Source organism: Limulus polyphemus, unplaced genomic scaffold (assembly GCF_000517525.1).
Source record: "Limulus polyphemus unplaced genomic scaffold, Limulus_polyphemus-2.1.2 Scaffold3968, whole genome shotgun sequence".
Classification (NCBI taxonomy): Eukaryota; Metazoa; Arthropoda; class Merostomata; order Xiphosura; family Limulidae; genus Limulus; species Limulus polyphemus.
In genome coordinates, this window is record NW_013669578.1 from 33,744 (window position 1) to 50,489 (window position 16,746).

The following is a 16,746-nucleotide window of genomic DNA, read 5'->3' on the forward strand; positions in this document are numbered from 1 at the left end:
CATCCTTTTAATTATGTTTGAAATTATGAACATTGCTCAACATCATGAAAATTAAACCTTATTTTCAATAAGCAATCCTGAAAAATATTTGGGGGTGCTTAACTTTTTTCCAGGTGTATATATACAAGAATCGGTGAAGCAATAAGAGTTTTCAGTTCGTTCAGTGACTGAAAAGTTAGTATAATATTCAAATCACTGAGATCATGATTAATTATTGTGTATAGTCCTTAAATAGCTTTGCACAAAATTCCAAAAAACAAAATAATAGTAGGTAAACAGGAAAATAAAATACAAATTATTGGCTATTGTGTTATGATAAATTACGTTAAAGAGTAAAACAAATTGTATTTGGATAAAAACTTAGATATAATAAAGTATAATAAACAAAGAAGAAATGCAAACACGTTTTTCTTGAAATATAAATCAGACATTCATGATCAGCAGGTATTAAAATAAACATTAAACCAAGGACAAAACTTCAACAGCAAAGCCTAATTTTTCAATGTCAGAAACAAACATGTCAGAGAACTCTAAACGTGAGTTTATAATTCACTTTCTCTCAATAATTTAAAGTATTTTTTCCTTCACGTGACGATCATGAGTAGTTTCACGTGCATACTTATTGTAGGTTATGTTGTTGTTTTTTTTAATTTAGAAATTTGTACTGTTTCACGTCAATTGGTGAGCGAGGCCTAATGACTAGAACCTTCTTTGATATTTGAAGAGTTTGAGAAAAACATAAGAGCAAGTTAAGTTAGATGACAAAACCTTGTCGAAACGTTGTACATTTGTTGTTATGTTAAAGTTTTTCTTCATTACCCATTCAAACCGTCTCCAGCCATTATAAGTTAGATAGGTTGTCGATTAATGTTTACGTTTGTTAAGTTTTTGCTGACTATTGAGTCAGCAAATATGTTAAAAAGTTACTATCAGTCAGCTAGTCAAAAAGTTCAGTTTTGTGAATATTGAATTTGTCTTTCCACAAAAGAGATATGAGCAGTACTGCCTACAGAGGAGACAGTGTCACGTGCTTACATGTATAATTACAAAACACAATAGCCCAGTATGTGGTCACGCCGATCTTCTCAGTATTCATGCCTCCTAGAATACCATCCAACTTCTGATTTCTCCGGAGAAAATGGTGTTTTATTTAAACAACTCCACAGTTTGCGAAAATGAAAAAAAATAAATGAATAAATAAACATTTTCATCAAAGCCTCCGCAAAATTTATTAAAATGGTTTTTAGTACATCTAAGGTGAATGAATGTTTAATTGTTTTTGTTCTGTCTTAGAAGTATAAAATAGAATTAGATAATTTATATATGTGTAAGACTATGTGTGTGTAGCAGCTGAACTTTAACTAATGTAGAACTGGTGAAGTAAGTAGTTCTAAAACTGTCATGTGTAGCACTATGTTTTTTAAGTATGTGGTGGTATCAAGGGAGATGTAGTGCTGCCTGAACAGTGGTTCGGCATTTGAGCTTTGAGCCAAGTCCCTACACTTGAAATCTTAAAATGTGTATATAAAAATACGTTAATCAGTTTATACCTGAAATTTTCTTTTACAACCAAACTATCAGACTGTCAGCGAATACTTTGGCTGTTTGTAATCACCGTATCCAATGGTATAGCGCTCTCAGGCCACCCAGTACACATTCACTGTCACTCTACCTTTGGAAATGGCATCAGGCACCATGTTCACCACTCCAACTTAAAAACAGATGTCAAAGTGTTAAAATGGTGAGTTTTGTCAATATGTGTTGTGATTATTTAAAAGAGTCAAAGTAATTAATGTATTGCAGTTTAAAATAGTATAAATTAATAAGGTATGCATTTTTAAAAGTTGTTTTAATGCGATTTTTATATGGTACCCAGTTATTTTTTTCCTTGCTGCTTAATTCAAAGGAAGTTAAGTTGCGCGTTTTCTCTCTGTAATATATACTTATATAAGTAATCTCAAATAATAGCGCCGCCTATATTTTCTTCTGTTCTCACAGAAATGGAAATTGGATTTTGAATACGAAATATTTACCCTTATAGTGACATCACATGTTTGACAAATTTCAACACAATAAAATTCAGCACTGGTTATTGTGCAACAAACATTCACCTAATCACTTTAGTACAGCTATTTTACCCATTTTACTAGATATGTATGATGCGATGCAGTGCGAATTCATATGTAAATGCAGTACTTCCAATAGAATAGTTTTCTACAGAGCAGTCAGTTAGCCCATTAACTGGAGGTTTATAAGATACCACACTAAAAAGAGTGTGACCGAGTATCTTTCCAATCTTCAACTGGAATAGTCGAAGCTAAAAGATGTAGAAGTGCAACGTTTATTAACAAGAAGATAATCATAATACAAACATTAAGGATAAGTGTTTTGTTGTGTGTGTTGGACTGGTAGGAGAGAGAGTGTGTGAAAAAGCGAAACCTTACCACCTAGTGAGCTCTGTCTTACCAGTTCAATATATATATATAAACTGCAATAATACGTATAAAACTATACCGAATTAAAATATTGTTAAAACAAAAGTTACAGACATTGCCAAAGTTCTGAAAGTCTCTACACAATCTCCGCAAGAATCCGACTAGTAGTGAAGAACTTGACTTGTAATGATAGAAAATACAACACCACTGAAGATTTTTGTGAGTGGTACTGGTTACAAACATAGTAAGTAAGTGATATTGTTGTGGTAGCATCTACTGTGAACTCGGGCCTATCAATGAGCGTTGCTAAAGCTTTTTAAACTTGAAGTTCAAGAAATAAAACACTTTTGTTATCATTAATAAACTGGAGTTAGTATCCTTCTTTTTAAACGAATAATCCAAAAGAGTTCACTTAAATACAACACAACTTCGCAAGTTAATGTTGGACATAATACATATAACTATCCCATGAAACTGTTCATAATTTCTATGATTTGATCCTGCTACATAAAATCATGCACCTACGGTGAATTAGCAGATAAACTCATTAGACCTAATACATTTCTTAATCAGAACTTTAGTTGTAAATATGAAATATTTACTATAGGAGAATGGATTTGTATGGTATTTGCAAACCTTTCCATTACGTATGTGCAAGGTGCTGAAGAATGAACAAAAAGTATTGAAAAACTTTGTTAGTTGTTCAGTCACTTCAGTAGGCTTGTGCCTATGGTTTACCTTTTCTCAGATAACCATTATATAGATCACAAAAGAGCCTAATAATTAAAATTCATACTCAGGGATTTTTAAGAGTGGGTTTGTTTGTTTTTTGAATTTCGCGCAAAGCTACACGAGGGCTATCTGCGCCAGCCGTCCCTAATTTAGCAGTGTAAGACTAGAGGGAAGGCAGGTAGTCATCACCTCCCACCGCCAACTCTTGAGCTACTCTTTTACCAACGAATAGTGGGATTGATCGTCACAGTATAACGCCCCCACGGCTGAGAGGGCGAGCATGTTTGGTGGAACGGGGATTCGAACCCGCGACCCTCAGATTGTGAGTCGAGCGCCCTAACCACCTGGCCATGCCGGGGCCTTAAGAGTGGGCAGGAGGTGTTAATGTAGATATTGTTTTAACATGTTCTATTATAATGCCGTGTCCACATAAAAATAACAAATTAGCTTATCTCCTTCCTTAACATTTGCTACTTTCACTTGTAGTTGTAGGCGTAAGTACACAAACAACGTTTCCACAGAAATTTTCAGATTTCCTGATCATGAAGTCAGTTACCAATATTCACTCTTCCTGCATGTCAACTGCCCACACGTCATATGACGTAGAGAAGCTTTCTACGTTAACGGTAACTCCCAACTTTCTTTCTTTTTTGTTGGACTTTATACCCACCAGCTGTTTGCATAAATTCCTTTTCTTACTGAAGAAAACTCCTGACGTCGGGTCGAACCATTGTTGATCACCATATTACAACGTTATACATCAATCAACCTATGAACTCTGGACGCATTTCCTCAGACAATGAACTTCTAACCCCGTTTGACCTAAATGGAGTACTCTCAGCTGGACTTTTCCCAGTAAAATCAACAAATTAATGCTGTTTTAAAGTTTGGTTAGCTTTTTTTTTTATTATTCATTTGACCTGGTTGAGCTTGAAGAATCATTCTTATAGTATAATCTCCTTGGATTATTAATAGCATCGATCCCTCAAAATATCAGTTGTAATAGTAAGGTTTCCAGTATCTATCACAGTTCACTATCTCTAGTATCCTCTGGGAAGAGTTCTTATTCTGTACGTGCTTTTGTCTGGATACCGCAGCGGTATTTACAGGCATTAATTGCAACCTTAATTGTATTTTCGTTTATTTTATTTGTGACTCATACGTCATGAGAGACTCCATGACACACAAACAAGTTTTTGTATAACCAGTCTAGAGAAACGTGTGCAAAAAAAAAAACAAAAAAAAAACTGATCGCTATGGATCCCATTGGTAATAGGGTTAATTCTGACAGTTCAGGTAAAATATAATTACGGTAACTTTTACTCTTTGGTTCACCTAGAAAGTAAATCATCCACTTTCACTTTCTGAGTAACAAACGTGATCTAATTAAACACTGTTCAACTTTCTCAACGTATGCTATCTATAATACAGATTTCCATAAACCAAACAGTTGCGTTAGTATAAAATATAATAAAAAAAATATTTGTCACAAATAGTTGAGTTTATAATCTAAGTTTCACGTTGTAAAAATATTGCTACGTGCCAGTATTATGCATGCTTATTTAACGATCGGTGAAGCGTAATGAAGGTCAGTAACTAAATATGAAACATAATGAATTCAATTACTAATAAAACTTAATAATCACACTACCTATGTGAGTGTAATAAAAATAATTGACTACATGCACGAGTTGTTTCAATCCAAGTTTTACTTATGTCATTACTTCTCTGGATCCCGAAGATGATGCTAGTTGAGTTCAAGTAAACATGATTACCATTGTAATAACAAGGCAACATTAAAAAAAGAAGTCACTATGATGCTAGTTGAGTTCAAGTAAACATGATTACCATTGTAATAACAAGGCAACATTAAAAAAAGAAGTCAACTGACGGAGGTTGAATATATGTGTGGTGTTTTTATCTTGTACTGTACTTACCATTTTGAACTAATATTTATACAGGACTCCAAAAAAATATGTGGGATTGATGTAAGTAAGTAATTCTTTTGAATTATTATTCAACATGGAAGCTGATTAATATACTAAGATAAATATGAAGCCTAAATTATCATTCAATTCACTCAGTATCACCGAGTTCTAGCCGTTTTGGGGAATTCCATCCCTCAATAGTAACCCCGGTCAAAGGCCGCCAACAACAACATACAAATAATGTATAATAAAAATAATAAATATATTAAATATTTTAACCAATACCGTTACTGAAAGTGATATTAAAGAAAAAACAGAGCAAACTGTACTTACGGAACACACGAGTTTGATGATGAATTCCTCGGGTAATGAAGGCAAGCGTTATTACACACAATATTAAGAAACTGACAAGCTGTCGTTACCATCAGGTAGGGAAGTAGTTTAAATAGACACAGGACTATACGTACAGTATGGAACAAAGAGGTCACATGACCGGAGATTGCTTAACAGCTTAGTAAAGGAATCTTGGCACCCTGGGGTGTTGGTTTAGAGAAGGGTTAATAATGGTTGGAGACAGTTTTTCTTCATTACCCATTCAAGCCATCTCCAACCGTTATTAGTCTCAAAGTGGGTTCCTCGTCATCGAATCAGAGAAGAGTGGTTTTATTCCATTAGGACCACTTCCTTGATTTTTCGTTTGTTGATGTTTGGATCTTTGTTTAAAATTAGTGTTTTTAATAATTATAGTTTGGTGTTTTTGAGTTGCAATGGTGGTGGTAAACAGGGGAGGGTTTTATATTATTATATTCGGTAAATCTGGTTTCCAATTTTCTTCCGGGTTTTTGAGTGAATTTGAAGTCGACAGGAATTTTGTGTTCAATGGCAAACTGCAGTGTATTGCGGTGTTGTTGGTTGGTTCATTAGTATTAATTTTGTTCGTGAGATTTTCGTTGTGGTGGTACTTTGAGAAGTTTCCAACATTAACTAGTGAAAAATTTGTTAAGAGTGAATGGAGGAATGCTTTATAAGGTTGATTTCTTCATTTATGTAATCAATTGAACAAAGTCTTGAAGCTGTGTTTATAATGTATTAGTATATTGATTTAGTGTTTGGTTTTTATGGCCGGAATTCCAGAGAATGTGAGTGTTCTTATGGAGAATGTTGATTTTGAACAGCGAGTCAGATCTAAAAATGTCGAGGCTAAGAAACGATAACGAGGCGTATGGCGTTTATGTGTTCAAAAAAAAGTTTCTATGTGCTCGGAAGAAGAGGAACCAGGAAAACTGTCATCGACCAACATATTTATAACCCGAATCAAAACACAGTCCGCGCTCCACCCCACCCCCCAAATACAGAAATAGATATGTCAATGACACTTCTGCTAGTTTTACTATTACGAACACGTACAAACTTTTTTTTTGAACGCATAAACCATTCTCTCCAATATTAAGTTCACCATCGAACATAAACAACAATCAGTTATCTTTTTTTAGCCTCGACATTTTTAGATCTGACACACAATCTTATTATCTTGGCATTATGCACATGAAACCAAATAAAAATCAATACATTAATACCTTATTAACACAACTTAAAGACGCTACTCAACTGACTACATAGATGAAGAAATCAACCTTATAAAGCATTCCTTCATTCACACTACAAGTTTTCACTAGTTATTGTTGAAAACTTCTCAAACAACCACCACAACGAAAAGCTCACGAACAAAATTAAAACAAATGAGCCATCTGCAACACGACATTACACTATACTTTATCATTTATCCACGAAATAAGTTCAAAAATAATTCAAACTGGACATTAAACAAAGTTCCTGTCGACTTCAAATTCACTCAAAAACCTGGCCCTAAACTAAAATCATTACAAAGCAAAAATTAAGTAGAATCACGAAATAAAGTTCAGTAACTGTCCGTAATTCCATATTGGAGAAGCTACAAGAAAATTGGAAACCAGATTTACCGAAAATAATAATAAAAAAAACAACACATTTCCTTGTGTAACACCATTGCAACTAAAAAAAACTACAGTATATCGATTAAAAACACTGTAATTTTAAATAAAAACCAAACGTCAACGAACGAGAGAGGTCAAGGTTGAACAAAATAACCCTACTCTAAACCAACACCCCGGGGTACCAAGATTTCTGTACTAAGTAATCTCCGGTCACGTGACATCTATGTTCCATACTGTATGACGGTGATAAAACCTGGTCGAGACGTTGTACATATGTTACTGTGTTTTATTTATTAACCCATTCATGTCATATAATCACTAGTTATTGGTTCCACGTACTATTGTACTCAAGCTACTTATTACACTTTGTTGTTTATAAAACAATACACGTATTTTATAAAAAAAAATATACTAGATTTACTTTCGCGGGGTTCCCGAAAATGTTCTGTTTCGAGAGTAAATAAAACCAAAATTAAGAGTAACAAATATTTTTATTTCTTGCTCTTGAAGTTCGTATGTCAATGTCGTATTGTAGCCTACATATTGCATAATTTATCCCGTGACTCATGGCATGCGCACGATTTACTGACGTCACGACAGTACAAATTTCAACGTTAAGTGTCTCTTATGTGACGTCATTATAATGTCTACTGACAGATAGGCAACAACAGGTACCTGATGATGACAAAACCTTGTCGAAACGTTGTACATTTGCTGTTATGTTAAACTTATATTAAAGTTTTCTTCATTACCCATTCAAGCCGTCTCCAAGCATTATTAGTATCAAAGTGGGTTCCTCGTCATCGAACACACTATTGTATAACGATGTGAATGGTTAAAACAGGTGGCCCCCTTCCGCAGAAACAATAGTTTTTTGTTGCAGAAATGAATTTATTTTATGTAACAAATGTTTAAAGGATGTATATATATTTTCACTACTGTATACTAAGTTGTCCTTTGAGAATGTCTGATTATCTTTTACTATTAAACTCTCTCTTTCTGTGTACAGCATCCAAACAGGACGTTGTTGACCAAGGTCTTTCACAGAACACTTCTCCTTGATGCAAAAAGAATTCCCAATGTCGATACATTCATCCACTTGGATAAACTCTTGACATAAGTCAACCTTTGTATTCCACGTTCTCTCCTTCCAGTTACGATCAGGCTTTCAATTTCTTCTTTCCTCATAACGTGTCTGAGAAACTCCAACTGTCTTTTTCTTGTGGTAGTTAACAGTATCCTTGATACTGATAAGTTCTTAAAAATCATTAAAAAAAAAGAGAAAGGGGGCCCAACAAAGATGTTTGCCCTCTAGACGTTGCTGTCTCATCTAATGATAAAAACAGATTTGGTTTGTGAAAGACACTCATAAATATAAAATAAATGTTACATTACATATTTAACATGATATAATGTTTAGGGACAACAAGGGACTTATTGTTCATCTATAACTATTGTAAAATAAAATTAAAAGAAAAAAAAACTCAAAGCCAGCCCTTATTATTCATATAGTTATCAAGCTTTCTTAAACTCACTTAAATTTACTGCCTTTACAATATCCAAAGGCCAACCACCCTGTTAGAAAAGTGAAACTGTCTTAGCTGAAGATGACTCATACCTTGCCCAAATTTATGTGTCCCCTAGTCCTACTATTCTCACCGTTAAATTTGAAAAAAGATGATGCATCAACACTATCAATCCACTTTACAATTTTAAACACCTAATAAGATCTTCCTTAACTCTTCTTATTTGAAGAGAAAACAATTTGAGAGATTTCAGCCTCTCCTCATATGACAAACCCACCCATCTCAGGCACAATTCTAGTAACCCCTTTCCTACAATTCAATGTCCTCCCTAATATAAGGAGCCAAAGACAGAACAAAATACTTCAAGTGTAGCCTAATCAGTAACTTATACAATAAAATTATAACCTCTTTAGATTTGTATTCAATATTTCTGTAGGTACAACCTAAAATCCTATTTGCCATACCACTAGTAACAACACACTGCTTGGATGGCTTTAGAGACTGATCGACTATTACACCAAGATCCCTTTCCTTCATAACACTGTTAAGGTTATTCCCATCCAAATTATTCTTATAATTCAAATTATGATAACCAACATGTGTTTATTATAATTAAAACCCATCTGCCATTTTTTGCCCAACTCACTAAATGATATAAATCCTTTTGTAAATCAGCAGCATCCACTTCACAGCTAGCAAAATCCAAGACTTTTAATATCATCTAAAAATTTAATTTATTGACCCTTCCTTCATCTATGTCATTAATGTAAATCAAAAAGAGCAAAGGTTCTAAGACTGAGGTACTCCACTTGTGACATTAATCCAGTTTGACTGAACTTCATTTGTAACAACCCTCTGCTTTCTTCTATCCAATTAACTAACTTATCCCTCACACCTATAGATTTTTTCTTTACAAACCTTTTATGTCGAGCCTTGCCAAATGCTTTATGAAAATCCAGATACACCAAATCTACACCCTTACCCTCATCTACATATGCAGTAACCTTTTTAAAGAATATCAAAAGATCTGTAAGGCAATATTTTCCCTTAGTGAAACAATGTTGATTATCCAATAAAACTCTAAATGTTGTTAAATGACTTTGCAAAGCATCTTTTATCAGACTTTCCAAAGCATTTCCCACAACTGATGTAAGACTAATGGGTCTATAGTTACTGGGACAATTTTCATCACCTCCCTTGAAAAAAGGAGTAACATTAGCCAACTTCCAACCCTCTGGCACCTATTCACTTATCAGGGACTTAAAAAAAAAATAATAGCAAGTGGCTCACATATCCAATCCTTAACCTCCTTCAAAACCCTTACAGAAATTATTTGTAGGCACAACAGCCAAGTTTATTTTGTTGTTGCAAAACCAAAGTATACAGGAACATGCAAGTACAGAATGGAGTTTAGTGTATTAAGACAAACTTACATTATGAAACTAGGTGGCGTCACTAGAAACATCAACAACACACATGCACTATGCTTAGTGGTGCAAATAACTTACATGAGTTGGACAGGTCCAACTTTTCATGACACCAACCCTGAATTGTCATGCAGATTTGTGAATTGAATACGGGATTAATGAGCTCCGATTTGTTTATTAATATTAAAATGAATAAGTGAAGCACTGAAGATACTGTTAAGTTTGTGGAACAATATGCAAGATATCCTTGCCTTTGGGATTTCTATGATTTTAATTATAAAAACAGAGTTGTAAGAAACAATGCTTTGAAAGAACTTGCTGATTCTATGAATATGGAAAATTTAGATACAAGTACAGTAAAAAATATATTCTATATAATTAGAAACACTTACTACGATGAAATAAACAAAATACAAAAAAAAAGTAAAAAATTCATGTGCCAAAATTAACTTTGTTTTGTACCGCAGATAGAAAAAAGAAAAGAGGGAAAGTCAAACAAATTTGGTACATAGTTTTATTTCAGCAAATTATATATACTCATAATGGCTGAAAACGGTTTGAATGGGTAATGAAGAAAAACTTTTGTCAAATTGGGTAAACTTTTTTGTGAAGAATGGAATTTTAATGAGTGTATTCCAATAGCTACCTGAGAGTTCAATGATAAAGTTAACAATTTTTATGCAAATTAACTTCAGACATCTCTACTACAATTTCTTTTATTAAGTTTATAATTTTAAATTAAATTAATTACACATGACCAGAAACCGTATCATGTAAAATAATCAACTAATAAAAACGAGTGTTTCCAGTTATTATTGCTTTCAATTATTCCAATCATAAATTAATCAAAATTGTGATTAAACTAACCGAGTCATGAAAATAATAAAGTTTCTAATTATTACTGATTTTCATTAGGATTTCTATCATTACTTTTGATTAATTCAAGTTTATTCAGCTTAATCAATTGGTGTCATGACTCATGAAAATCACCAAGTCATTGAAAAATTGACATTATCGATTTTCTGTGCTCTGTCCATCATGCGTACCAAAACCCAATTGTTAGCGTTATAAGCATATTTTGCTTTTATGATGTAATAATCAATCAACTGAATGTAATCAATTAATGAACCTGTTAATTAATCAATTAGTAAATTCCACTAATTGCCAAGAAAACTTATAAAGCTCATGTAAGGCATATAAACTTAGCAGTAAGATTCTACATTTGAGTAATTTTGAAGATTACTTTTTTTTGGGGTTAAGCATGATAGTTTTTCCTGTGCAGGGTACTGACACTGCATTCATAAGTTCCTCATTAAATAAATGCAATGGTTCAAAATCAAGAATTAAACATTGGACATTTTTAGTCATAGTGGAGCAAGTTACATACTTAAACTTATGAATACCTTTTATTTTTAAAATACTAGTAAATTAAAAAAAATTATTATCTACATTCAAAAATAAGTTTCCAATAAATTCACAAGTTTAAAATTCTGAACACTTTTCAAAGTTTACAATATTCAAATCGTTATTATCAATCTTATTAGACTGAAAATAAAACATGACTTTACACAGACAAGCTATTTATATTCCTAATACTTTTGAACAACTGAATCATATCACTTTCAACTATTTTACACTCCAGAAAAAAGAAAAACAATTCCTATTATTTTTAGCCTTTTTACAACAGCTCAAGTGATATGAAATTTTAACAAAAAATATTTTTTTTTTGGTCTTGCATGTATTTCCTACCATCTGTTATAACCAGACATTGTAGCAAAGTATCATTTTAAAATTTAATAGAAAGACACCTGTAAATGCCTGACACACACAGGGAAAAAAGAAAAAAAGGTTAAATTGCTAAATGCAAGAAATAACGTGGCATAACAGTATTAAATGATAGAAATCATCAAGTTGGAAACCAGCGATATGAGTAAAGGTCACTGTCGTGGTTAGTAATTGGTAAGATGACCTAAGTCTAATTACTAATTCTATTACAATATAATTAATTATAATGATAATTAGTAATTTTACTTAGGTGAATTAAATTTTAGGCAGTTGAAGCAATGATGACTGATAAATATTCAAAGCAGTCTTTTGGAGATGAATCATTGATTTCTGAGATTCTTATTATGAATTCAGTAATGACACAGACCAGCGAGCTCTAATAAGGCAACCCCTAGGCCAATTCAGGCTATCCAAGTCTTAACTTGTGGCTTTCACTCTGATCAGATATCGCACATACAAGCAAATCCGAACTTGAGGAATAATGTATTCCCCAACTAACACAGGCCAAGTATTTGGAACTCGGATGATCATGATCTGAAGTGGCCCAGTGTGGAAAATAATTGGGGACCACTGACATAGGCCAACAATCTTTCTTTAATATACAGATACATACATCGCATACTGACAAAGTATTTGAATATGTATTAAAAATAATGTTTATTTCTCTCTTCTACATTTACTATCACATTCAGTTATAAATCAATTTACCTTTCTGCTATAGCTATTCTAGGTTTCTCATTCTTTTCCATCCTTACGTGCTTATTAGTAGGCTTTACAAGCACAACAAAATTAAACAATATAGCTACTAATGAAAGTTCTATCCACAAAATCCAAAAGAATGAATTTTTATAGCCACTAAAATTCTTCCCAATCCTAAATTTTGCCCAGTTTTTTTCTTAACTATTTAACATCTAGTGAGTATTATTTATATTCTAACATGTACCAATATTGTGCTGCATTTAAAAAATCATTTTAGAAATGTTTTGGTTTTAAAAAAATCCAACATTCAGACAAATGTGTCTAATCATTTATTTATATATCTTTTTTCTGCAAAAAAGAAAAATTTTTAAAAAGCTATTAAATGAGTATATGACATCATTATTTCAGGTTGTTTTTGATTTTCTTTATTAACCAACAAACCTAAAATTTTCTTTCTGGATTATGTTTATTGTTCAAAAAACAAAACACTATTTTTCACATGTACATCAAAAATACCTGTTTATAAAACTCTTTATTGAAAAATTTACAAACCATATAAGGAAAACTAGATGATTCACCATCCTCCAAAGAATGCATCTTTAGCATACCACCCACGGCTTAGTCTTTGTTTAGCTTTATCATTTTTGTCTGATTCCCGGGATTCTATCTGAAGGTCTTCTGCTCCAAGAGTTACTACCTCCTCCTCACTCTCATCATCATAAGACAAATCAATATTTTTTTCTACTGATGTTGTAATGTTATCTTCAATAGATAGATCTACTGTTTCCCATTGAGAGGCTCCACCTTCTCCGATCCCAGCTGTCTTTGGTCCATAGAGTAAAACTTTCACTTCCTTCTCTGGTGGTGAAATTTCATCTGTCATTTCTACCTCCTTATCAGTAGAAACAGTCTCTTCAGTACTGACTTGAGGTGGAGGAACGAAAACTCTTTGTGGTCTAATTTGTACAGCAAGGATCTTGTCAGTCTGAAGATCTTTAGCAAACCCCACGAGATTCTTTGAAGACCTGTTCTGTTCATCGTGCTGCAAATTTGTTTTGATGGATTCTGTGACATATTTTGCTCTGTTCACTGCAAGTTCAACAAATCTTTGAACCTGCTCTTTCTGCAATGGTGTGCAGCCACTAATATGCATCATACATATCTCCTGGTGAGCATTTACTCCTACTACCACTCGGCCTTCAGAAGCCAGCTCTTCTGCTTCCGTTGGATCAGCAATAACTTGCTGACCGCTATTAAACAAAGCAAAGGTGACACATACTGGAATATGATGGAGGCTGAGAGGAATAGGATCATGTTCTTCCACCGAGTGAACTGTAACATCGGCACCTGCAACTGTAACTTCTGGTCGTCTAAAGTGATGCAGAGAAGACACTGCTGAAATAGCTGCACATTCTGCCAAGTTTCCATCATGGTTCATCACGTGAACATCAACACGTAAACTCCACACCTTCTCACCAGCCACTATACACAAAGCTTCCAAATCAACACAGTGGGAGTCTCTAATGCATTTCTCGAGGACTCTGGTAAGTTCTATTCCAAGATCTGAAGATCTGCCAGCTTCAAACACTGGGGAAGCCATTGGGGACAATTCAACGTTAATATGAATTGAACCTTCTGTTGGGTGGGCAGCTTTAGGCATAGACATTTCACATGAAACTTGCGATAACACTCTTGTGTTCCCCAACGTGCACAACACACAACCTCTAGTTTTCCCAAAAGTTATATGCATTACACGACTCTCATTTAGTTCCCTTCCATCAATTCTTTTATCTGCTTTTACACTTTCTATAATAAAGTCTTGTTCACATTTAGCTGTTATAACTTCTTTAACCATCGTGAAATATTAAACACTAATTGCTTGGACTTAGCTGACCTCTACAGTACAGCTTTAATGTCTGTAGTATTAACGATAGCACCGACCACTTCACAATTACTTGAATTAGTATTACTCGAGAAATACAACTTGTAGGCCTAACTCTGTCTGGACGGGCCTCAACCTGTAGACTGAATCACTGGACGTCCAAACTTATTTATGCCTGATACTGATACTAAAATATACACAAAATTTTAGCTTCTAGTATACATAAGAAAATACATTGGGAAACTTAAATGAGAAATAAGTAAGAAACAATAGACTCACCCACACTTAATACGCGAACACGCGGTTGCACTATATTGCCCTCTTGTGGGTATTGTTGACGATGGTAAAACTCCCCAAGGTTTTAAAATGGTTGAGCAAGTATATTTTATATATATATATATTATTTTTAAATTTACTCTAGTAGTAAAATATAAATTTAGAAAGTAAAAGCGTGGGTTAATAGGTCAAAGAAATGATTAACTGTTAAACAATTTTTCTAATGCTTTTAATGTCCCAGGCGAGGTTTTAACAGAATAGATATTTATACATATTTTTTAGGCTTTAAATTTACTTTGAGGTATGCAAGCATACTACCAGCTTTATACCTCATTCTTTAACCTAATATATATTTTTAAGTTCTCATACATTCAAGTGCATGTAATTTTAACATAGAACGCCTATCAAAAAAGTAGCTAATTCCTTTCGTCCTAGTTACCTATTTTGTCTTGACTATTTACCTGTGATAACATGTAAGCTTTATAGTGAGAAATATTTCTGTAAAATTGAACATACTATGTAGAAGTAGCCAGTGATCTTTTCCACTAGCAAGTCAAGCGATACCTTAAGATTACGGTTTCCTATATTTTTCGATGGCGATGACCAACAGTCATGTGGGTAGCACATCTTCCCAATAAGAATAGTATCACTGTTTCGTGTACATAATGCTGTGTTTTCTCAGTGTGAAACACAACTAATTATTCACTAAGTGCTCTCAAACCTCTACTAAATGATCCGTCTTAAGTAAAGGAATGGCCCTGTGATAAAGCTCAGGATTTTGGAGCTTGCGATCCGAGTTTGAATCTATGCGACACCACAAAATATTCCCCAAAGTTTGAACTGTGAGGTGTTATAAGAATGATATTCATTTCTTAGCAAAGATGATAGGTAGTAAGGTGCTGCTGACTGTCTGGTTAGGAGTTCAAAATTATGGACGGTAACATATAACTCTAGCAGTTTTCTCATAAATAAAAATCAATTCAATAATTTTGATTGTTTGTACGAATCAATAAAGAATATTTTTCATTTTTACACACTACCTCCAGTATTTTTTCTTTTCAAACTCAGTCAAAAGTCAGGGAATACAGTTTAATTTTACAGGTCTTTTTTTTTTTTTTGTCGAACGTCCTTTTGTTCTACTGAACATACCCGATTACTCCAAAGGAAATCGTGCACTTGAAAATACCACAGCTTCAAATTCTATAGATTAATAAATACAACCAGCCAACAAGAATTTCATCAACTGAAAGAGTGTATAAGTTCAACACCATATTGCCAATTGATAGCATCTAAGTTCAAAACTATACCATTAATTGACAGGATCTATGTTCAACACCACATCACCAATTGACAGGATCTGTAGTCAAGACTACCTCATCAATTAATAGGATCTACATCCAAACTGTATCATCAATTAACAGGATCTATGTTCAACATTACATCGTCAATTGACAGGATCAACATTTGACACCATATCATCAATAGCTATGGTCTATGTTCAAATCTATATCACCATGCGAAAATAGCAGTGACTCAGATAAATATTCAAGATTACGCAGTAGTAGTTTAAAATAGAATCGTGTCAAAGTTAAGAAAGTATTTTAAAGCACACTACCCTTAATTTACAAATTGTTGAACTCTCTATATAAAATTTTGAAGTTCTTCTTTCGATTCAGTAAAATACACTTATGTTATATTAAGATATTTTAGGATTATTTACAACCGCACTTACTTAACAATCTGATTATCCACATTGAGCTTAATAGCGAACGTAATTTGGAGTGCAACTAAAATTCAACCTCAAGTTAGATGGTTTTTTAATTCTGATAAAAACAAATAGTGATTTTTTTTATAGCTTTTTGGTTTACATTCATTATTGCACAGATATGTGTGTGACTATTTCTAAGCAAACCCCATGATGTTATCAATAAAAACATTTGTTGGAAATATCCAATAATTGACAAGCAGTTTAGTTATATGGCTCCATCTACTGGTGAATATGCACAGCAATTTGACAAAGTCCGTACAAATATTTTATGAAACCTTATTAGTTTTAAAACATTATATCTTTAACGATTTTATT

At 33.3% G+C, this 16,746-nt stretch overlaps 1 protein-coding gene across 1 annotated transcript; it reads right to left on the reverse strand.

Annotated features, from left to right (window-relative positions):
• Window positions 1-13,018: 13,018 nt before the first annotated feature.
• Window positions 13,019-14,702, reverse strand: LOC106470371 (exosome complex component rrp45-like). The gene has a single exon (XM_022398973.1). The coding sequence runs from the start codon at window positions 14,358-14,360 to the stop codon at window positions 13,080-13,082; it is 1,281 nt and encodes a 426-aa protein (XP_022254681.1). The 5' UTR covers window positions 14,361-14,702; the 3' UTR covers window positions 13,019-13,079.
• Between the last annotated feature and the right edge of the window lie 2,044 nt (window positions 14,703-16,746).

Excerpts from the sequence above, each read along its gene's own strand:
- LOC106470371 (XM_022398973.1), bottom strand. The coding sequence starts at position 14,360 with ATGGTTAAAGAAGTTATAACAGCTAAATGTGAACAAGACTTTATTATA.